Source organism: Stegodyphus dumicola, chromosome 2, assembly GCF_044657685.1.
Source record: "Stegodyphus dumicola isolate Sdum_Otavi_A_Nest chromosome 2, ASM4465768v1".
NCBI classification, from domain to species: Eukaryota; Metazoa; Arthropoda; class Arachnida; order Araneae; family Eresidae; genus Stegodyphus; species Stegodyphus dumicola.
The window spans coordinates 93,974,956-93,999,628 of NC_140769.1; the positions used below are offsets into that span (position 1 = coordinate 93,974,956).

The following is a 24,673-nucleotide window of genomic DNA, read 5'->3' on the forward strand; positions in this document are numbered from 1 at the left end:
ATATATAAAATATATAAATAAAAATAGTAACTTTGGTTTACTAGTCCTTTAATTCTTAAATTTTAGTTTGTATATTCCCTTTTCCCATCCTTTACGTAATGCTGGTTGCACAGATGATTTCCAAAGTGAAACTAAGATAGTAAACCAAAACCCAAAGCTTTTTGAACTGAGCCTCCATCTTGAAATACCACACATTTGCTTCTTTCAACTTGCTGCTGCATGCTGTCTTCAAACTTTTACTTTTAAAATGTAACGGTACTGATTTAGTTCTTCAAAAAACAGGTGCTATTGTGTCCATCTATTTATGTTGGGATAAAAATGTGTGTTAGCTATAAAGATACAATATTAAATTTAATCATGTCTGTAAGTTTCTTCTTTTATGCTTCATCATTTTTCAGATCATCATATACAGTACCTGCCACTTATTAAACTTGCTAGTTAATTAATCCAGCTGCTTATTACATTCAAATTTCCAGAACTCGAAGTAAATATATTATTAACCAATAGGAAAACCACTGTTAATTAAACTCATCTCTGCTGCTTATAAAACTCAAACTAGTAAGAGATTGATCCTTCAGATTTAGAATAAACTATTTGTGGCTAATAAAAGCTATCTGTAGTTCATTAGTTTATTTTCAGTTATGTAATGCTTAAAATAATAATAATAATAAATAATAAATAAAATGGGTTTAGCAGAAATTTTGGCTAGTGTAAACCAAGACTCCCTGGAGGTGTTAGGTACCTTTTCCTAATCACTGTCAGATGCTGTTTGCCCAGATTAGAGCTGAGAGCAAAAAAAGGCCATTATGATTAACAAAAGCAGTCCTATGGAGGGATCGGAAACAAGTTCTTTAATTTAAATGACTCATTGCTTACAGGATTAAAGAAAAGATGATCCTAAAATGAACACTGGTTCCCTTTCTAGAACACTAGCTGATAAAGGTTGGAAGTACACATACACATTAAATTTGCAAGGCATTCTCAGAAAACATCATGAGGTGCTTCCTTGCATTATTATACTTTATCAGTGTTTCATTGGAAAAGGGCAGTGATCATTGTAAGTATAAGAAAAAAGAAAATAAAGCAATGATGATGCCATGAATAACTATGAACTGACAGATCTATGTGGCAGACAAAGTGTAATCTTCCTGCTGGCCAGAAATGAGAGTTTTGGATTTTAAAAAATCACTGGAAGAAGCATTTTCTACTTGCTTTGTGCATGACTTATAAGATATTTAAAATACCTAAATGAAGTGGGTTAAGCTTGAAAGAAAAAGATAAATTGTTGAAAGATTGTGATACATTTGCTAAGTGTTGCCAGAAAGAAGCAGCATTTAAAATAATATTTTCCCAAGCAGCATTGTGCAATTTATTTAAACAGGGAAATAAAATTGATAAAGAACTAGTAAAAAATGCAAATATCTCAAATGCAAAAGAGATGGAAAATCGAGAGACATTGAAACCACTCTAAAAGCTATGAGACTAAAAATATTCCATGTATAGAGTTGTTTTGATCACAGAAGCTGTGAAATTCGTCTAAATAATAGGAGACTGTGATGAATGTGACTATTCTAGGAGACTAACTAAGCTATGATGGATGGCTCACTAAATGAAAGAGAGAAATAGTTATTATCACTGTGTAATTTGTTGGAAATTGCATAGTGAGAAGAAAAGAGCAGATCATCATTCATCTGTGAGCTGGATAAAAGACATTTTACTCAAGCTTTTAAAAGAATACAAGCTATATGAAATTTATAAAACAGACGAATCTGGTCTGTTTTGCAGAACATTACTGGAGTACACATTAATGTTTAAAAGTGAAACAACAGATGGATTTAAGAAATTAAAAGAATACGTTACTGTGTTATTAATGGGCAATATGGATGTTACAGTTAAGAAGATTCCATTGGGTAATGGAAAAGTAAAAAACTTTTGATGTTTAAAAGAACTTAATTTACCTTTGACTTACTTTTGAAATGGTACATGGACTGAAAAATGAAAAAATAGCTTTATTGTTAGATAATTGTGCTACAAACCCCTCTGCTATTGTTCTTAAAATATTAAAATAGTGTTTCTTCCTGAAAATATGGCTTCTGTCATTCAGATTTTAGACCAAGGTATTATAAAAGCTTTCAAATGTTTTTACAGAAAAGGTGTAATTCAAAACAAAGTTGTCATGCAATCACTTTAAAGGAGATAACTAAGTCGATATCTTTGCTGAAGGCTATGCATGTTATAGTCAATGCATGGGAAGCAGTCTCCCAAAACACAGTTAGAAATTACTGTAGAAAAAGTGGTTTTTATTTAGAAGAAGCCACAGAGGAACTGAAAACTATTGCTAATATTCCAGACATAAGTGAGAGAAGTTTTGAAGATTTGTTTATAGAAATACATTGCAATTAATGATAGTATTGAGTTAGCATGTAAAAACATTGATGATAATATTCTATAAGGCGTTAAAAGAGCTGCAAGAACTGTAACTGACAGTGATATGGAAGAAAGTGACTACATGCCAACCTCAGCTGAAGCAAGAAAAACACTGCAAACTTAAGAAATCTTGAATTGAAAGGTGGAGATCAGAAAAGCTATCAACAGTTTCATGAATTTGAAAATACAGTTGAAAGACTGTTATGAAACTATAGAAAACAAATATGGATATATCAGTTCTTTATGAAAGTTAAATTTTTTTTAGGTATACATTTATAGAAAGTAAATAGAAAATTATAAATTTTGCAAATAGCTTAATTTTAGCATTAATTCTTAACAATTTAGGTATAAATTATGATATTAATTGTTAGTTATTGTACTGCTAAATAAGTTCAAAGTAGATACATAATTTTACAATATTGAAATCGTTGTTCATTAAATTAGCTTAATAAACTCAAATATGTTTGAAATAGAAGTGATTTTACGTAGGTTGTTTTTTTTTTTCAACCTCCGATCGCACAGTAGGATGGCCAGGTATGCGGCAGGTGGTTGGTGTGCTTAGTAGGCGACTGTGCATCTCCCCCTCCACACGCCCTGCCACTGGCGTATTCAACATGCCATTGTCTGTTGAGTTGCAGTCACGTAAACATGGCTGTCGCTATTGATTCTCCTGCCAAGTGTGAATTGAGAGCTGTTATTTGTTTCTTGCAGGCAGAAGGGAACAGTGCAGCGGAAATTCATCGAAGAATGAGTCGAGTGTATGGAAACAGCTTTATGAGGGATGGCGTTGTTCGTGAATGGTGTTGAAAGTTTAAAGATGGCCGAAGTGCATGATGAACGGGGTCAAGGACGCAAGTCTGTCGCTACAGATGACATTGTTCAACGAGTTGACCAAGCGGTTAAGCAAAACCGAACCATACGTGAATTATCGATGAAATTTTCGGAAGTTTCAAGATCTTCCCTGTACTCTATCATTACTGAACAGTTGCGCTACAGAAAAGTTTGTGCTCGCTGGGTCCCCGAGATGTTGACTGACGACCACAAAACTCGCCGAATGGTTGCAGCATTTGAGTTTCTTGACCGTTACAATACTGACGGAGAAGAGTTTTTGAAATCCATTGTGACAGGTGATGAGACATGGGTTCAATATGACACGCCTGAAACAAACTGACAATCACTGCTATGGATGCACACAAATTCTCCAAAGAGACCCACAAAATTCAAATGAACCTTTGACAACCGTAAGGTTATGGCAACAGTTTTTTGGGACCAAAAAGGTGTGTTGCTTGTGGAGTTTATGCAGCCTGGAACAACAATTAATGCAGATTCATATTGTGAAACTTTGCGACGCTTACGCAGAGCTGTTCAAAACAAACAAAGAGGCATGCTGACTTCTGGAATTGTTCTGATCCACGACAATGCCCTTCCTCACAGCACTTGTGTAACCCTATGATTCCTTCAGCAATTTCAATGGGACATTTTCGAACATCCACCATATAGTCTCGACCCAGCGCCGAGTGACTTTCATCTGTTCCCTGAACTGAAGCAGTGGCTTGGCGGGAAGCGCTTCCAAAATGACGGGGAGTTGAAAGAAACCGTCACAACTCACTTCCAATCATTGGTGGGGACATTTTATGAAGAGGGTATTGCAAAGCTTGTTCACAGGTATGACAAATATTTGAATCGTCAAGGTGATTATGTGGAGAAATAACCTGTATTGTACATTATTTTCGGTAATAAAATCTTTTTTGTATATTCACCCGTCTTTTCTTTATAGCCCATCGGAGGTTGAAAAAAAAATAGCCCTCGTATTAACTGTCATGTGCTTTATAAATATATATAATGATAGCTGTGCAGAAATTATTCAATGTATAAATATATATAATGATAGCTGTGCTGAAATTATTCTATGTATAAATAGAATTAGAGACTGTAATGATAGCTGTGCAGAATAGAATTAGAGACCATAATGATAAGGCTGTGCAGAAATTATTAAATTTATTATACAGTTTATTTATACTTTTGTCCATAACTTTGGAAGTTAAGAAATTGCTTTTTTAAAAAATGTTTCATCTGTTTTGTATAAATTTTGTTGATGTATTTTGTTTGTAAAATTTCTTCTTTTGCCTTATGGCAATGTAAATCATAAGATCTTATGTATAGATGCTAAGGCAGCTAGATGTGTTTGAATTAAGGATGTGGAATATTTGGTATTTTTTCTCTCTGCTAATTGAAAGATTAAAACACCTTAGATTATTTATATACCTAGTTTTATATTTGTTCAATAAAAAAAGAAAAAATTGATAATTTGTTACATATTTAAATATAAGTGGTTTGTAATTTTTTTTTTCTTTTTGTAATTTATGCATTTAAAGCTGAATATATAAAAATTTAATCTTTAATCAATTTGATTGTTTGCATTTCATTTTATAAGAAGTATGAATTCAGACTGAATCCTTTAGTATCATGATATAAGCAAATCACTAACTAAATTAATTCTGATTTCTTACTTTTCCATTTCAGGCATTTTGAACAAAATTCTTTTCCATATGTTGGGGCCTTTGCTCCATGTAGTAGTCTGCCTGATGTCACATTCCCAGAACTTGCTTCCCTTGAAAAATCATTTCTGAACTCATCTAGGGGTAACCTAAATAACTCTGAAAGTAATTCAGAAGCAAATAGAGATGTTAAAGAAGACAGTCTAAATACATCAAATGACTCATGGTGTATTCCCACTAATGAATGGAATCCAAGTGAAAAAACGTATGAAAACTTGTCATGCAGCGATGTAGACTGCAATGATTTTGTTTTGCTGGATATGGTATGCTGCTTTAGTTTTTACTTTATTTTTAAGTATAGTTCTGAGTTACTTTAATCTATTATTTTCAGCTTAGTTTTGTTTTATTAAATTGCATTTTTATGTATTATTTTCAGTTTTGTTTTATTAAATTGCATTAGAAATTCAAACAGTTGTTCACTTTATGCTTGCCACTTTAATTATTGAGTACAGATTTCATTATGTAAAACAAGAAGGCAAATCATTTATTTGCTATAACATTTTGCTTTTCAATAGTTAATGATTTGATAGTAAATTTAGCATAGGACAAAAAGTTATATGTCAATGAATTCAAATTTTATACAATAGTATAATTAAAGAAAATGCATTTAGATATTTTTCAATTCTTTAAAGGCCTTCTTCATACTTATTCTATTTAAAACTTAATTTGAATTTCCTATGCTATATAACCAAAGTAAACTCTTTGTATGAGAAATTTTCTCTACCACTGACTGCGAGGGTATGTGCAAAATGTTGGCAAGAAAGAGAACATGTGTTTAGTGCATTTTTTTGTTTTTACTTGTATCTGAAAGTCCTTTCCTTTTATTATCGGGAAGAGTACTGTGATTTTTATATGTGTATTCATGTATTTTTATACCAAATAAAAAATGTTTCCATGTGCAATAGCTTTCAAATTTTTATTCCGCCTTTGGATGCATTACATGCATGGATGATTATTAAAGGAATTCAATGTGTATGAAGCTTTCCAAAATATGAAAGTGACAAAATAGAGTAATATTTAAAGGTAGTTTGAAATCTATGTTTTCATCAGTTTCATAGAAATGGGGGCTAAAATTTTGAGAAGGGATTTTTGTTGGGAAATTTCATGAACAAATCCTATATATTGAGTACACTATGAGGTATTTTCTCCCTCCTTTCTGCATGCCTTCATGGTGTAACAGTTAGCACACTCAGCACATATATGAGAGGTTCTGGTTTTTGTTTCGGCGAGGTATTGCTCATTTCTCACCTTCCTTGCTTCAAAAAATCCTAATGACTCTACAGTTGTACCTGAACTAAAAGGTGATGGATGATGATTCTTCACCACCAGGGTTTGGTGATTGGGTCCCCTAATCTCCAGTTGCTCTTTAAAAAGGGGAGTATGTAAGGTATTTTCTCCCTCCTTTCTGCATTCCTTTGGAGTGTAACAGTTAGCACACTTGGCATGTATTTGAGAGGTCTAGGGTTCAAGTCCTTGCAAGGGCATTGCTCATTTTTCACCTTCCTTGCTTCAAAAAATCCCAATGACTGTACAACACTATACTGTGTACTTTGATTTGGGAGCTATTTAAAAGTGCATTTCATATCAAATAAAGCAAGGTCTAATTCATTATTTTATAATAATTCTTTTCAAAGATGCAGGCAATTATGTGAACATACTTCATTTACTTGCATATTTCTCCTCCTCACATATTTTTCCTTCTAGTTTTTTCAACAAATGACTTCAAAATTTTTTTTATTTAAGAATATATTTTGTGTGAGTACAAAAGAATATTATTTAAATTGATAAGTTCTTTGAAATACATTATATAATAATATTAGTGTATGTACTTTTTATATGTACTATCCTCAGAAATCGGTCTTTACATGTACTTTCTAATGTGCTATATTTATCAATTAAGCTGTCTCTTCAGAAATAATATATGCTGCATATTTTTCTTCCTGGTTTTTCAAGCAGTAAAATGAGTAGGAAAAGGGGGAACATTTATAGTATTTATTTTTTATTTACACTACCCTGATATGAAAGGATTTTAATGATTTTCTGTAAAATAGAGATGGTGAAATGTGTTCATGTACCTCAGCACATAAAAATTGACATACAGTGGTTTCTAAAAATTAAGGAAAAATCACAAAATTAGTGATAACTTGTTCAAAAATAAGCCATTTCGTATAAAATAAGAATTGTTGAATAAAACTGCAACACGCAGATTAATAGCGCTGTATTCGAAATACATCATCTGTGAGGAGCATAAAATTGTATGTTTCAGAGCAAGCCTGCAAATTTTGCTGTGATACTGATATGAGAAATTTGGGATAGCCAATTTGAAACAATGACCTGCAGGCATCATTTGCCCAAAGAACTGTGATGGAAAGCTATCGGGAGACTAGAGGCAGGATAAAGTCAGACAAAAGTGGCCACATGGCTAAATGTGAGTCCTTCTGTGGTTCATAGATATTGGCAACAGTTTCCAACTACAGATTCGTCATCCAAGGGGTTCAGCCAAGAATAGCCAACCACTACTAAGAGTACTGTGACCGGCGTTTGTTGTTATGTGCATGAAGGAATAGAACCTCGACTTTGACTCAACTCAGATCCTCCCTTGCTGCAGCCACTGGAAGGTTAGTGTTAACATCAACTGTGCATAGAAAGCTTGTGAAGGAGGTCTGTACGCTAGGTGACCAGCTATTTGCATGCTGCTGACATCACATCATAGAAGGGAGTGTTTGAGGTGGGCGTAGTAACATGTCCACGGGGCAGCTGATCGATGGAGGGTGGTTCTCTCTACGGACGAGTTCAGGTTTAGCCTCCAAAGTGATAGTAGGCATTATTTGATAAATTGTACACAAAATATAAATTGTTGATGAAAGGTAATTGTAGTTTGAGAAACTCAAAAGAGTTCAAGATTTATTAATCAATTTTTTTCCAAGAGATAAAACTGTCTGACAGAGTTGCTAGATGCGAAGTGGTTAAATTGTTTTCCATTAAGTATTGTGCCTCAAATATTGGTTAAATACTTTCCATTAAGTATGTTACCATAATGCAATTCATACATGAATGTAAAATATGGGGAAAAAATACCAAAATGTTTTTAAGTAGAAATAAAAAGACCACACATTTTGTTAACAAATTTTTAATGTATGCTACTAAAATAGAAAGTAGTGAGAATCTATCTATGTATCTATGCATACTTGATTTTACTTGAAATTAATGTTTTTCAAATGACCTGCTTTATATTGCACATGTTGTTGGAGTCTTTTTCTAAAGCTTACCATTACCTGCTAAAAGTGAAAGTCCTGTGGAATATTTTCAACCTCACAGGTTATACGATAAAAACTTTTTTGTACTATTCAGTTCAAACACCCTTCTTACGATAAGTTAAAAATACCTAGCATTTTTAAAAAATTTCAGCACTTGCTTCCTGACCAACCACTCCAAATTAAACCCTGTTTTAAATTTGAAAAAACCTTAGGGCAACTAGTTATCAACCACCACGTTATACAAGATAATAGCAAATGTAACTGCCAATTGACTGCCTACAAAAAATATGTCGATCCTTTCCACCAACATATTATTACAGGAGATCTTAATATTGTTGAAGATGTTGAATTACGTAACCTTTTGCAACTTGGCACCAAATTTCGTCCTACATTCGGTATTAATAGACACGTCTGCCTCAAACAATTCCATAATGATCTTGATAAATTTATTATTTTAGCTAGTAATAGATCCAATTTACCCACTACAACTTTTCTTGAATGGAAAGCTGCACTTATTAAAGAATTTCAACGTTTGCTGTTCAAGGCACCTTGTTTCAACTCTTTACACAATAAAAACCGCCTGGAGGATCTAATTCAAAAATTGCAAAATCACTTTATCATCACGAAGATTGACAAAGCAAGCAACAATTTTAGTATTATTTGACAACAATTCTACTACAACCTTCTGCATAAAGAGTTAAATAACACCTGCACTTACCAAAAAATCACTACCAGTGCTCAGATTCTTCTCAATAAATTTAAAGCACTCCATAAAAGACTAAAAATACAACCCCAGAAATATAACAACAGGTTTGCCAATCTCTATGCCTTACCTAAATTTCATAAGTCTCCAATAAAACTCAGGTTCATAGCGAATAGTACCAAAAGTTATCTAAAAAAAATAGATTATCTCTTTGCACAAAAATTTCGTATGATACGTGACCTAATCAATAACTATGATTTTGAGGGTTTGCATTGCAACTGGATGGATCTCTAGTAACGAACTAGTTCTTAAAACTACGAATTCACTTAAAATAGACCATATCCAATGCTACGACTTTGAAAACCTCTATACATCTCTACCGCTCAAAGAAATTTTTACAAGTTTACTTGCTCTTCCAGATTTATTTCCGCAAATTTCTACCATTCTCAGCAACGAAAAATGGCAACTATTCCTTACCAGCGTGCTCTTCAATAATTTTATTCAATTTGACAATAACATCTATAAACAAGTACAGGGTATCCCTATGGGCGGTAATTTTTCAACCTCTGCCTGTGAATTATTCCTGTTTACTAAAGAATTGACCTATGTCCGTTCACTCAGTACAGAAGAACGTATCTTTTACCAACACATCTATAGATATATTGATGATGTCATTGCATTTAATAACTACAACAAAATAGAAATAGCTAATATCTACCCTGCATGCTTAAAACTAAATAAAACAAATACAGAACAACATAATGTAGTCTACCTTGATTTACATATTATAGATTACAATTTTATTAAAGTTTACGACAAAAGAAGAGAATTTAATTTTTACACACTTAAATTAACTAATTGGAATTCAAATATTTCCAAAAGAGTCATACTCAACACAATTTATTCACAGCTACTTAGAATAAAAAGAATATGCAATACTGCGAAACACTTACAAGAAGAAATACTATACTTCGTAACTATTTTAAAAAGTAACCTAATTCCTCATAAAATAATTAAAAATACCCTTACAAAAGCTGGCATTAGCCTTACCTATTTTTAGATTTTTTTGAATTAGATAATGATATTTTATACCTAAAGCCACGGACGGTTTAAGATGGATGACTAATTCAGAGAATCTAATGTAAAAATGTACAGATAATTCTTGTTTATTCATTCTCTTTCCTCCAAAATTTTGGCACTTAACTTTTAAATACTATTGTGTACATAGTTTTAAATTTCTATAATAGCCAATTTTACTGCTTTTATTAACAAATCGGGCCTTTTCGTTTTTCATAGTAGCTTGATCGCCCGCTAGCTTGAAGAATTACGACTTTTTTAACAAATGACTGTTTTTTCCTTTTACTCTTGCTTTAATGGCCAAGTTTTTGTAGTTTTAGCTGAATTAGCCATTTTCACTTCGAGACAAATTTTTTTTCCATCCAACTACATGCCAGGCGCCATTTTTGAGATCTTTTCACGTTTTTCCGAGGTTTCCGCCCCCCTTTGATAATAGGAGACGAGTTGCAGATAACTGACAATCTCTTCGTATTGGCTAATGCCCACAGAACTTCGCTCCCCCCTACATACGTCATTCGGATGAAGTACACAGAAAGGAATTACATCCACTTTTCAACTAGTTTTAAGAGGGAGAGCTTTGCATCGCCACAGGTCAGTTTTTTGTTTCTTTTGTTACAACTTTTTCTTGGTCTTAGCAAGACCCACTTAGTTTGTTATCATCTTAATTTTCTTTTATTTTAATTACAGTTTTTCATTACAGATTTCTAAAATATATAAAAAATTAAATTGTTAATCTTTAAACTTGCAGGCCCAGCTCGTATGTTTTTTGTATATTTAGGACTAATAGCTGACCGCTATTTATTTTTGTTTTATTTTGATTTTATTTTTGATTTTAATTTTGATTTTAGTCTAGATTTAAGATGTTTAGGTATAGTTTAACATATTTTAACACCTTAATGTGTCAATTTGTGCGGACGCGTCGGGAAATTGGAACAGAGAATTGAGAATATTAAAATTTCCAAGACACTTTGTCTAAATTAAAAAAATTTTTGTAGCGAAAAAGTTTCAATTGTCTGTTTCAGCGAAACGCGTAATGGGGTTAGCTTGATTCGACGTTCAAATAAATTAAATTTCCCTTGAAAAGCCAGTTTGTAAGTCGAGTTGGGCTAATTTACCATTTTCCGCTTACTTTTTTTTTATCTGATTCTGTTTTTTTAATGTTTTACATGTATAATGGTTTGATTTTCATATGTATTAATTTTTTAAAACGTGTTGAACTTTTTGGAGCAGCAGCTCTTGGTAACTTTTAGGTGAGCTTACTACATTTTTTATATTTAAGATTATAAAGTGTACCTCGTTTCATTATGAATGAAGCACCTTTCAAATATCCTAGAGAAGTTCTTTGTGCTTTATGCTGATCTATGAATATAGTTTGACCATCTGAAATGCATCCTTTGCTGATATTCTGTCAAAACATATAGAATCCTAAAAGGGGCATTAATTACATGCTATGAGGTGAGAGGTTTCATCAACATCCTCTCTTTGCTGGAAAGAGGGAATTTATATGACTGAGGAAGGGAAAATCCCCATGTCATCGAGTGATGCTGCTATCAGTTGTCTTTTATGCCTTTTTTTTTTTCTTTTTCTTCTTCTTTTTTTTTTTTTTTTTTTTCTCAAAACTAAACACTAAGATTCACTTTGGTATGCAGCCTGGAAACCAAGAAAGTTGAATTTTTTTTCATAATTTATGAATTTTACATGAACAATGCATATTTCATCACTTACTTTTAAAGATAAGGTCACTAAACTTCATGGAATTGTATTCTTTAGTGGAAATATTTTTTTTTGTAGCATAAGAAAAGGAAATTGGTCAATAGGTTTCCTCCCCATTTATGTAGGATTTCCTTTGATCATAGTAGATTTTAACGTGACGTTTGCCAATATTGTTGTCTTATGGTAAGCATTAATGATAGATTGTTTTTATCATTAAAATGAGTTCAGTTGTTAAAAATAAGGTGTTTCACAATGGTGCTAAGAAATTGCTGCATAAAATCATTAAATTTTTTTATATGGAAGCTGAGAATAGAGAACTTAGCCCATCTCACAGCCCTCCAAAAAAGCCAGCAACATTGCAGGAGTGTTACTGGCGACAATAAAAAAAATTCATTTAGAGGCAGAAAGGGAGGAAAAACCAGGTTTTAATTTCTCCCATATCCCCCAAAAAGCCCCAAAGGAAGTCTTAGGTAGGATTTGTTTAGATGATTTTTGAATAGATTTTGAGTGCAACACCATTTGAAGAACTGTTCATGAATTTTATATTAAGGAAGAAATTACCATCGCTTTCAAAATTACGCCCTGTTGCAAGAAAATGTAGATTTTAAATGGAAACAGGAAAATATAAAGAAAGAAATTTAGAACCAATTTTTAAGAATAAAAATTGAAATTCAAATTAACTTGATAAAATCCTGTTTAGACTAGTAAAATCTTTTTAAATTGGATTTGCATGGATAAAAAGTCAAAACAAGAGAAAAGTGTTAATTGAAAGAAGTGACACTGTGCTAAGAAGAACATAGTATCTCAAGTGAAGCAATTTCATCATGAAAAAGACCACTCATTTACTTGGACCAAGTCTGGGTGGACAGCAAGATGACATTCTCAAAATGCTGGCAATCGGAAACAGTTTTTGGTATCATGCAGAGCAGCAATGTATCTAAAAATCTTATTGTTTTATGTGCTGGAAATAATGTGGAATTTTTATTTCATACGTCTCTTGTATACAAAGCAAAGGTCATGTTGGAAGACTATCATGAGCAAATGAATTCTTCTGCTTTTGAAAAATTGACTTCTGAAAAACTCATTCTAAATCTTTCAACAAATATTGTAGTGATTGTAGACAGTGCCTCCTACCACACTGTTCAATTAAATATATGTCTAACTATGGCACGTTGAAAAGAAGCAAATTTGCAGTGATTACTTAAGAAAAATGTACAGTTCTCTCCAAATTTGTGGAAAGTAGAGTCGATGGAGGTTTTGAAACAAAATGCCACTAAAAGAAAGTCATATAAATTTTATTAAGAATATACATAAAAAATTCATATAAATTTGAAGATGATTTTACAGCTGTATGTCTACCCCCCGTACCATGGTAACATTAATGCTGTTTAATTTATTTGAGGTGAAATAAAGCAGTCTGTACAGAACTGCAACACAGCTGAAGACATGACAAGGATAAGTTATGAAAAATCATAGAAGAAGCTTTTGAAAGTGTAATGACAGAATACTGGAAAAAGTACTGCACCCAGGTAGAAAATGACTGCTGAAAAAAAGATGGCTTAATGCAGGACTTATGCGAGTCTTTAATTATTTTTTCTGAAGAAGATGGCAACTTGAATATGTATAGTGACTGTGATGCAGAATAATAGTAAGTACACATGAGTGTAATTATTTCTTCTGAAGAGGATGGTAACTTGAATATGTATAGTGATTATGATGCAGAATAATGGAACAGTAAGTATAGAAGTAAGAAATTTCGTTTTTTACTCCAGAGTATGTATGACACTGCATATAGCTTTTAACGCAAAAATCTAAGAGTTATGATAGTTGCTTATAATAACTACTTAAATAACTATAATTATTTATCACTGTAACGATTATTATAATTAATTACTAATACATTCTTTCAGTGTGTAATAAATACATATAAATGTTAGCTCAAAAATAAAAAGGAATAATTTTCAATTATAATATAAAGCTTATAGTTATTTATTGTTGTATAATTATTATAATTAATTATAGTAATAATTAAATTATTAGAATTTCACTAATAATAATATAAAAATATACAATAAAATATAATAATTGAATAATTACAGTTATAATATAGTAAAATTTACTTATTACATTTTATTATAAAATAATGTATATATTACGGTGAAACACCGAAATCCGGAGAATTTCGACTTTCACTAGTAAATGTCAACAATCACCTAGTCGCTTGGTGTATGTCCGAAATATTTTCCAAATACTCTTATTTCTGACTTACACCTGTAAATGTCGACATTCACCATGTACTAATGGTGAATGTTCAACATATAAGAATATTATATTTTCTTCTCCGTAATTCAGTCGCGAAAAAACGCACTTAAGAGTTAAAATAAGAATATAAGAACTTAAAACCCATGGTACATTCAAAATGAGAAAGGAAAATAATAGAAGTTAAAAACTTACTTAATTATACAGTACGTTCTAAATGAGAAAATAAAATAATAGTAATAAAAAACTTACTAAATTATGTGATTAAAATCTTATTTATTGCAAAAATTTAAACTATTATGATACTTTATGACCTCTCTTTTGGACCTACACCAGAACGTATCTGTGACTGTCGACATACACCGGTGAGAATCCGAATGTAATGCAATATTCGATCTTTCACTGACGTATTTGGTGAATGTGGACATTCTTCGGTGAAAGTCGACATTCTCCAATTTCGGTCTTTCACGGTAACATATATATAGGAAAACTAATTTGGAAACCATTGTATTTTTATGAATATATAAATAAATAAATGCACAAAATTAAACTTTGTGTAAGTCAATTTAGGTTACTTAAAAGTAATTTTATGTCTTCTTGTGTCTGTGCTGTTTGAATGCCATAGAAATAAACAGGGAAAAAACAAGAATGGAAAAGTCACTAAGACATGTTTCATGTCCATCTACCCTATATTTTGAATAAATTGGTTTGAAATACGCAAGCGTGTTTGCGTTCATGATCGCAGCTAAGGCGGTTGAGCTTAGTAATAGCACCACCTGAAATTTACAGAAATTGAAAATACAAGTCTTTAAGAACCTGGGAAACACTTTGCGTTTATAGGTGCAGAGTTGCATTGCATTTCATAATTGAGTTTACAACTTTGGGTGCCTACATTCAATACTGGAGTTGTACTCCGTAGATCACATTAAAGGCATCATCTTGAAGCTCTGATACCCATCAAAGAATTGAGTTGCATGTTGATGAATCACTTTAGTTACATTACCATTAAAAATCTAGTGGGTACCCATAGTAGAGTCTGTTCAAGTATGCTATGTACTGAAACATTGCAGTTTCTCACAAAACAACACTCCATGGCACAGTAAACTCTAAAATAGGGGCTGGCATGTAACAGCAATTTGAGATCAGGTTATTAATCTGAGATTTTAGTATTGCCATTTAGAACTATCAGGTGTTTTTGCCCATCCTTGTATTTAAGATAATTTAGCAAGAATTATTACATACTTTTCTATTTTTACTTACCATATAGTAAAATTTATCATGTGTATAAAATATGTATTTACTTTTAAATAATTAAACTATAGTGAAAATTGATGGTTTAAAATGGTTGATGAATGCTGATCTTTGGACTGAATCAGTTTATTTTTTGTTGACATTTTGATTAGGTGAGATTTCTGTTAACCTCAATTTTACTGTATAATTTATTTTCCATACCTGTAATCTTCAAGTTATGATAAGTTATGATGATTTTGTTTCTGTTTTAGCGTCCATCCTTCGCTAACTGTGATGACAATGACTTGGGTGTGTTTTTCGAAGAATGTCAGTCTGCTCCTCCTTTATCATCCTTTACACATCAGCCGTCCTTAGAAGAACAAGTAGCAGAAGTTAGTGATCAGTTAGAACAATTTGAAATTTGCATGACTGACTATGACAGCTTTGTTGACTCTCTGTCACCTTAATTTTAGACAATCAGATCTGTTACTTTTTCATTGTTGATCTCACTTTCTTGTATATAATTTAAAATTAAAAACTGTTAGAAAACCATTTAAATGTAGTTTTTGATAGTATTTGTGTTAATTAAACTAAGCTGTACTTCTGGGTGAGATTTTGATACTCTACAATATCAAATATTTTCAATGGTAAATCAGAATATTTTCCCAATGAAGTCATTTTAATACTCATAATAAAAAGTGTTACATGTTTAAGTTTTGGATTTCAGCATCAATTATAAACTAAGGTCATTTATGAAAATGAACTGTATCAGTCATACTGTAGCTGTCAACTATGTAATTCTAAAGTGTGAAATAGCTTAGCAGTATTAGGTAAAACATCAGAATCATTGCAAACATATGAAAATATAAATATAATTTGTAATTGGGAATTGATATTTCAATAGTCGTATTTGAGCAAAAGTGTGACAATATTTTATCAAGCTGTTACTTTTTTGAAACAAAATGACTACTCCAATTATCAATAATTCAAAGATAGTTTACTTCTTATGTTTATAGAAGATAATAATTATAGTTTTTCTCATCATCAATATTTATATGAGTATTTTTTTAACAAGTCTGATTCTTTATTTGTTTTTAAATGTAGTTATCTACAAAAATACTTGAGAAATTCAGGTAGGTAGAATGCAAGTAAATGTTAAAACAACTTTGAGCCTACATGCAAACCATTCCCAGAAATCCTGTTTGTATTAGCAATAAATTATGATTCATAGTTATCTGTGGCAAATAATTTGTATGAGATTTAAATAAGTATAAGAGTTGTTATGCTTTCATAAATTTATTCTTCATGTTTTTTATATTTGGGGTATTCTTATAAAATTTGTTTCATACTATTCGTTTAGGTGGCCTGTTTTTATGAGAAAGCTCTTGAGGATTATCTCCCAATACCATATTCATCCCACAAGCCTCCCCCCAAAGAAAGAGACACTGTTTCAAGAACCCTGTGGACATCGTCTTGGTTGTTAACATATTAATTTGTTAACTTTTTATGATTTATATTTCTGTCTGAGAGTCAGTTATGAAAGAGTAAAAATAAATTTCTTGGATGATAGATGTATTGAACAGACTTAGCAATACAGGGTGCCATACTGTACCGAATGCACACTTTAAGTCGATACAGAATACTGCCGTATGGTCATTTTCTTTGTTGTGTTGTATTCTTTTTAAAACAGCATCTATAGCATGAGATTTTGATTTTAATGGACGAAATCCATTAAAAGCCATGATGAAATCCTTATCTTTGGTTTTCGTAATTAATACTATTTGTTTCAACATGATGGCGAAGGTGACCTACTGTTGCAATCTCTATAAAGAGACTGATAAAGGTCTAAATGAACTGGAATCATCTATGCAGTGTTTTCAAAAGCAGGTACATGTAGAAACTCAGCACCTCACTAGTACCGTAGGTGATTTGAGGTATTGCTGAACCTAGCTACTACCTCGGATGGATTTCCAAGGAAGAGTGGCCAAAGTACCTCCTTTTCTTTTTATCACACCTGCTAGTTGTACTCAGTAAGTTGGATTAGGAGATTCACAAGTCTTGCATAGCAAATCTTCGTTAGATTTTGAGTAACAAATATATCATTTCAACTTGATTTATCCAAGACTTGGTCTAAAGTGCATAATTGGTGCAAGTCTTATAAGATGGCCAGGTGAGAGTTTGAAATGAATCACATGCTTGTTGTCCGAAAATCTTAACCAAAGAAGACAGCACTAATTTGGGCATATCGGAAAATCGCCATCGAGGAATTTGTTGCGAAACTTAAATTGTAGTGGTAAAGATTGTTTTAAATTTAGTAAGATGAATGCTAGGTGGCTTCTCCTTCGTTTGATTCCTAAACATAAAGAAAGAATATGAGTAATAAGCAACACAAGTGGAGAGAAGATGTGTGAGCAGGATGTTTTACCTCACTCCTCCATATAGTCCAGATTTAGTGCCATCAAACTTTTCTCTCTTCTTTTGACTTTAATAATTTTTAAGAGGGAGGAATTTTAAATGTAATGAGCTGTGTAAGAATGGATCAACATGGAATTAAAAGACTTTTATTTTTTTAATTAAGAAAGTCCCAGAATGTTAGAAAAGTGGGTTGCAATGAAAGGTAACAGCATCAGAAAAGTGTGTGTAAGTCGTTTCACTGTATTTAATTAATAAAGTTTAGCTTAGCCTGTTTATATTTGAATGTCTCTCGTATATCTGGTAAGCTGATCTTTATTTATCAACAGGAATTTGATTTTGTTTATTTAGTAACAGCAAATTATCCATACTAAAACAACATTCAGTACATCTGAGTAGCTCAAATATTCCAGAAGATATTGTGAATAACTGTATGTATCTGATTGTAATGCTCCGTATTTTTGTGTATTCCAAGATATATTACCTGCTTATAGGTAAAAAATATAACTCTAATGCTGTAGCATACAAGAAATATACAAACTTAAGAAGTGTAGATGATATCACCTTTATTTGCTTTCATTTCTGTCTGCAGTGAAGGGCTAAAGATGTGAGACGCTAGCAGCTTTCCCATGGTTCGATTCTTGGCTGTTCAATAGACGGACTGTATAGAATTTTCCACATGTATAATATAAATATGAGTAATTCGCTTTTACGGAGTCCACAATGAAGGCATTTATTTCTTTATCCGTTGAGTGCTTTAACATAATTTATTAATCAACTCCACTTTTGTAAAATCATATGATGCCATACCTGCTAATGTTATGCATATCATTCCTCCTATCTCTTAGGGTATGTATATCCTTATAGATCATTATATTTTTTTACATCCCTTACAGTTTATGAACACTGTATATACTATTGTAATACTTTTTTTAGCGCATTAACTACACCAACCCTTGTTCTTTTCATATACCACTATAATAAAAAAGTTCTGGAAATGATTTATTTACAGTATATGCAATCACTTGCTACGTTTTTTCTGAAGTTGTTAGGACCTTCATCAATATCTGGCAAAAAGACAAGGAAGACCCAGCATTGACAGAAAAGGCCCCTAACTAAGGTTTGAGTCATACTGGGATGGTAACTTGAAGGAAAGTATCTGTCCCTGCTATATGGAGAGCTGTTTAGTTTTTACTTGCTGTGGCATCGATACATAATAGTATTCAAATATTTATATAACTTAGAAAATATAATACTGCATACTTATAACTTAGAAAATATAATACTGCATACTTATAACTTAGAAAATATAATACTGCATACTTAATATTGAATACAATTTCCACAAACAATCTAAAATATATATTATTTAAGTTACAGCATATAACATATTAGAGAGTGAACAAGTTGCAATTTATTTTTACTATGTTTTTAGTTTGTATGGTTTATAAAGGTAGCAATGCAGTTTAATAATGTAAGTAATCATTAGGCTTATAACTCAGTACTTTATCTGACAACAGTGCATATTTCATTTCCTTTTATTGTTTGTGAATGAATTCATTTTTTATGAATAAAGAATTTTTGCTTTGGAGATTTCCCAAAGTGGCAATAAAATTTAGCGAAGAATGAACAATAAATTTCATTTTTGTAATAAAAACTGCTATAGAATTATTTGAAATGTCGTAAGATGTCTAATGATTTTTTGAAACATTTTATCAAAAGCAAGCGTGTTTGAGTTTAACTGTTTCGCATCGAAGTTGTCCCAAACGCTAGACATCGGCTGAACGCTTGAATAATTTCCTACCCAGTGCTTTTCCCCATTACATTACTGCATTACTCATTGCTTTCAGGTGTTGTTAAATCACATGTCAATCATTCTTTTGAAGCTACTTAAAGTAGCTTCCTTGTTTCCTTTGTTCCTTCCTTTCCTTTGTTTACTGTCAGTGTTGATGCCCGAAGTTGCAGTCCCGTCCCAAGGGGGAACTTCACACAGTGTCAAAGCGTCGAAGAAAGAAGTTTTCGCTTTACTTAAGTAAGGCTATTGTTAGCGCTGTAGTATTCAACTTGTCATGGGGGAAGGAAAAGCATTCCAGGAGAAATTCTTAGATACGGGCGTTTTCGATGTTTGGGGAATTGAGATTTTGCCCTCTCTCAATGCGAAAGAGTTAAAAGAAGGCAGAAAAAGTGCATCGAAGAAGAACCATGTTCTGGTGTTCCATCACTTCAATTATTAATAAATAGCACATCTATCAAGTCAAAAATTTGGTGCTTAGCAATCATTACTTATCAGTTAGAGATATGATTGAATGAGTTACATTATTTGGATCTTATCAAGCAGTTACGCTTTATCATTTGGCTCTGCTTTGTGTCATTTCTCAAATTATTCCAAAAGCAACATATTTAAGTGGTCCAAGAAATGCTTTTTCCAAGCGAGTCCTTAAAATGCATAATTACTATTATTAAATGGTGATGAACCATGGATTAGATTTGGTGAGATCATAAGATATTTTTGATACAGAAATAACAGGAAAAAGAATTGTTTTCTAAAGATGAAGAAAGACCAAAAAGATCACACAGAAAAGAAGGTAATGTTCACTGTTTTCTTTGCTTGTCACGGTGTTCCTTATCGTAAATATCTAATATGTCATCGACTTATTTCTTTTTCATATTTCTGCAGTTAAAATTGCCTCTTAATGGACATCAGTTTGAGTCAATTGATTCAATAAAAAAATTCTTTGCGAGTCCTGAAGGAGTTTCATGAAAAATGACTTTGAAAGATGTTTTGAAAATTCTAGAAAATATTGGTATAGGAGCATGGCAGTCATAGGCAATACTTTGAAAGGAATATGTTAAATATTAATCAATAAATAAAGTTTTATGTTTTATGGAAATATTTCCGATACTTTTCGATCACAGTAGTGGATTTAATTTTGTTGTTTTCATATTAAAATGAATCTTTGTGCAAGCATTGTGTAATTTATATTTTACAGATGCTCTTTTCTGTACGAAGTAAAAGATTAATCTTTAGTTGAGTGTTTCTTATAAAGTATTGATGAAAATTGATTTAGTAAATAAATACATTTATTATTTCATTTAATAAATATTTTCATACAAAAAAATTATAGGTTTCTTATATAGAACAGTAAGCTTCTGTAATCTTTTAATCATTTTGTCTTGAATATCCCTGAAAGAAAAAAAAGTCTAATAAAGTTTTTATGTAAATAGCTTAAAGTATTAATATATTGACATATTATTTATTATAATGTAAGTAATATTTAATATATACCTTATTTATTGGAAATATTGATAATACTAATTAATGATTCTGAAATCTGATTCTCAGCTTTTTCAATACATCGCACAAATATTTTCACATAAGCTTCCATAATTCCATATCTGTAAACATACAACCTTAAAAGAAATGTAATCCATGTTGCTTTAGATAAATATTCAAAGGTATAAAAACAAAGATTAAATTAATTCACTTACTGTAACCATATTCAAGCAGTTGAGAAAAAAACTGAATTTTTACCTTACCTTTTATGATGGAAATTCTGTTCTGCTACCTTTCCAAGTAATTCAGAGCAGATTTCTGTTGTATGTAAAACTAAAAAACTGTAGTATTATTTATTACAACAAAGAATATGCATATTTGTAATATTAATTTATATAAGAACTAAAAGTTATTCAGTGTCTTGATATGCTGTAATTTGTTTTGTATAAATAATCTATGATTATGCGGATTAAATTGTGTGTACTTATAGATAGCATACTTTTATTCAGCCATATTCTTTAATCTTTCATAAAATTCCTTCAATAATCATTCAATATTCAGTTGTAAACTTCATTCACTCGCAATCTCCATTCAATCCTAAAGAGAAAAAATTTGTTATTTCACTCACCTGAAAATCGCACATCGCTTCAAATAAAGCATATATTTCACAAAACGCATTCAAATTTATGAAAACTTAAATTCTTTGCATCCGCTCATTCAAAGTTTCACATTCAGTGTCTTCATTTTTCTATAAATATGCTCGCACAATAATTAACGTTCCCTTCATTCTGTTTGCATATATTCTATTCAGGCAACTCGAGAGCAGTAATCTATTCAGACAGATACATTTACACACATTCTGCTCAGGCAAACAGGAAAATAAATGAAGAAAATACAAATGAAAACAGCAGATGAGTCAAACACTTTAAAACTACATATCATTGATGCATGATGGCAGAGAGAAATTTTACCATGCTTTCAGTTTTTTTAAGCACACACCTTTCTTTCTTACCTATGTATTCACAGAGGACATGCAGCTGCGAATTGCAGTTCATCGTATACATGCCAAGAGAGAAGTCTTTTTTAAATCCAAGTACACCACATTCCTGTTCTTTCAGATCGTCTTTATCCCATCGTTCTGTTTCTTCTTCGCTGTAAAATATGATACTTTGCTATGTAACTTATTATGCATTTATATATTGTATGAAATAGAACACAATGCCCTAATATTAAGAGAGAGCTATTTAGAAATCAGAAAGAAGTATGCTATTCTGAAATTTAAAATTAGGAAAAATTCAAGGTCTCGAAATGCGTAGAGTTTTTGTAGAATTTTTCAAGTACTTTTATTTTTTTTTTCATGTGTTGACAAGAATTATGCATAGGATATCTCTTATGAAATTCTATCCATCCTTTACAGCCATACATATGTCTATGTTAAAAAATTCGCAGAAACGTCATGTCACCTGATAGAAACATGAAGTAAATTGAATTTGCTTGTGAAATGGAATTAGTACTCTCTATCAAAGAAATGTATAAAATAACATCATTCACGATAATTTTGTTTGTGTTGTGATGCAAATGAAATTAAAGCATCTGTCAAATATTCTACATAATGTCTCTTTCGATCTTAGGGCATTTGAACAGAGAAATTTAGGTTTCTTTGATGAGGAACAAATTGTTATCATGCTACAGGCTTTTTTGGGGAAAAAATTCTTTGCTTACAAAGAAAAAGGACTTCTGTATAATTACCCTCAAAGTCGACCGAATTTTATTCAAAATCTACGCCAATCTAAGGCTGCCCTTTCTAAAAATCTTCTGGCCCATGTTTAATTTTAAATCAGCTTGTTTCTGTTCAAAACAGTAAAAATCTTTCGTTTCAGAAAATGAAGGACCTATGCCTGACTGCCCTCAAAATCGACATCAAAACCTATCGGCACTAAAACAAAATCAATATCTACCTGTAAAATTAGGCCCCAAAATTAAAGATTACTTTTTGGCTTAATTGAAAATTTTACACTGGCTTATTTTTCTACTAGTAATATTTCCCATATTTATTCTAGATTTAAATTTAATTTTTTGAAATTTATCTAATTAATTTACTGATATTTTCTGAATACATAGTAGTGATATGATGAAATTGTCTTACCTCGAGAGTACTGCTTGCTGAGTGTGAAAGCGCATAAATGGTTGTTAATTGCTGAAAAATATTTGTTTTTGAAAAGAAGCATTAATGGCTGTGAAAGCATTTCTCACAAAGAATTTTTCCCTTAATTTCCAAGTAATTTAAAAATTTTAAATTATTTCAGTAAAATATTACGCAGTAGGAAATTTTTCAAAAACATACCCGTTAGCATACATCCATTTTCCATTTGTTTTCTTGACATTAGCGAATATTCCTCCCTCAAAGCCAAAATTAAGAAGAGCTGCGGCTACGCTGTCTTTATCGTTAGAATCTTTGTAGGGAAATAAGAAACCTTCAAAACAACGAATTTTGGCCGACTCGTACTGTTCGTTGGCTTCAACAGGACTCAGACATTTTGAATGGTAGAATACGTAATGGACGTTTCCGTGATAACAAGCTGCAAATGAACTTAGTTTTAAAAGCTTGGTTTTTCTTTGTCATGCATACACATATATTAAAAATAAATTTAAAGAACTGTAAAACTTAGCATAAATTTTAAGTTAATTTTGCTAAGTAGATGTTACATTTAATTTTGCTAAGTAGATGACTTTTGACACTATAGCTATTAAAGATGTTAAGATGCATGAAACTGCTCTCCTTTCATTGGAATTTTATGGCAGTTATCGATTTCTCGATTAATATACTTTGTATTTTCAGAACACTATATTACATGTTGCACTGCAATACTTATTAACAGAAAGCACTAACATTTAATTTATCATTTATATATAGACAAAAAGTAAGAAATTTAGAACCTATTTTACACAAAGACCCCCCAAAAGTGAAATCCATTACCAATAAATTTCAAAATTGCTATAAATATACAAAATAAGAATTAAAGAAATGTGAAATTTAAGCTTAAAAATTATGAAAACCTGAAAATGTATACCAGAACCAGAAAAATAATAATAAAGAAGAGGAATTCAGTTAAATCTAATGTAACGTTATCAAGAACAGAATACATCAGACTCAATTACAATTCCTCTTCCACTTGAAAACCCTTGCGTTCATAAATTCAAAATTAGCTAATAAACTATTCTAAAGTTTTTTTAATTAATAACAGCTCATAAAAAAATTCTGAAGTCGTCCCCAACGTAAGAAAAATTCAATGCCAAATCAAGTAAAAGAATAAAATTAACATTTTTTCACTGAATTTAAATTTGAGCATTTCACTCAATTCAAATTTGAATTAATTTCTAGTAGATTTCATTTTCTACATTTTAATTTCAATTTCTCAGTTTCAATCTTACATAGTGTAAAAATTGCTCAACTATTTACTTTATTTAAATATGGAATTTTGTTCAACTTGCTGTGTTTACTATTTTTAATTGCTGGATTGCTACTTGGTCCTCTAAGTAAGTTTTAAATTCATATTCTCGGTTTATTTTTGTTTTTTTATTTCAATTTTAAAATTAGTGAAAAAGTCTAATTTTATTCTTTTACTTAATTTGACATTAAATTTTCTTTGCATTGGAAAGGACTTCAAAATTTTCGGATGAACTGTTATTAAATAAAAAAAACTTCAGAATAGTTCATCAGTTAATTTTAAATACAGAAATGCAAGGGTTTTCAAGTGGAAGG

At 31.3% G+C, this 24,673-nt stretch overlaps 2 protein-coding genes across 13 annotated transcripts in view; one reads left to right on the forward strand and one right to left on the reverse strand.

The window, feature by feature from the left end:
* Window positions 1-24,673, forward strand: part of LOC118199491 (autophagy-related protein 13 homolog) — a 53,650-nt gene that overhangs the window by 24,389 nt on the left and 4,588 nt on the right. For 4 of the 5 annotated variants that reach the window (XM_035371363.2, XM_085810913.1, XM_035371367.2 and 1 more), the window contains 3 exons: window positions 4,951-5,248; window positions 15,497-15,616; window positions 16,585-17,914. In XM_035371363.2, coding sequence (XP_035227254.1) covers window positions 4,951-5,248; window positions 15,497-15,616; window positions 16,585-16,716 — 550 coding nt within the window. In that variant the 3' untranslated portion in view covers window positions 16,717-17,914. Of the gene's footprint in view, window positions 1-4,950; window positions 5,249-15,496; window positions 15,617-16,584; window positions 17,915-24,673 lie in introns of those variants that run through there. The other variant, XM_035371366.2, reaches the window with a different exon arrangement.
* The window catches only part of LOC118199492 (uncharacterized), a 60,213-nt gene continuing 56,235 nt past the window's right edge, over window positions 20,696-24,673 (reverse strand). The window contains exons 4-8 of one of the 8 annotated variants that reach the window (XM_035371371.2): window positions 23,255-23,489; window positions 21,923-22,062; window positions 21,410-21,507; window positions 20,923-21,251; window positions 20,696-20,820 (exon numbers count right to left, since the gene is read on the reverse strand). In XM_035371371.2, the coding sequence (XP_035227262.1) occupies window positions 21,485-21,507; window positions 21,923-22,062; window positions 23,255-23,489 (398 nt within the window). In that variant the 3' untranslated portion in view covers window positions 20,696-20,820; window positions 20,923-21,251; window positions 21,410-21,484. Of the gene's footprint in view, window positions 20,821-20,922; window positions 22,063-23,254; window positions 23,490-24,673 lie in introns of all 8 variants that reach the window. The other 7 variants (XM_085810918.1, XM_085810917.1, XM_035371370.2 and 4 more) reach the window with 7 other exon arrangements.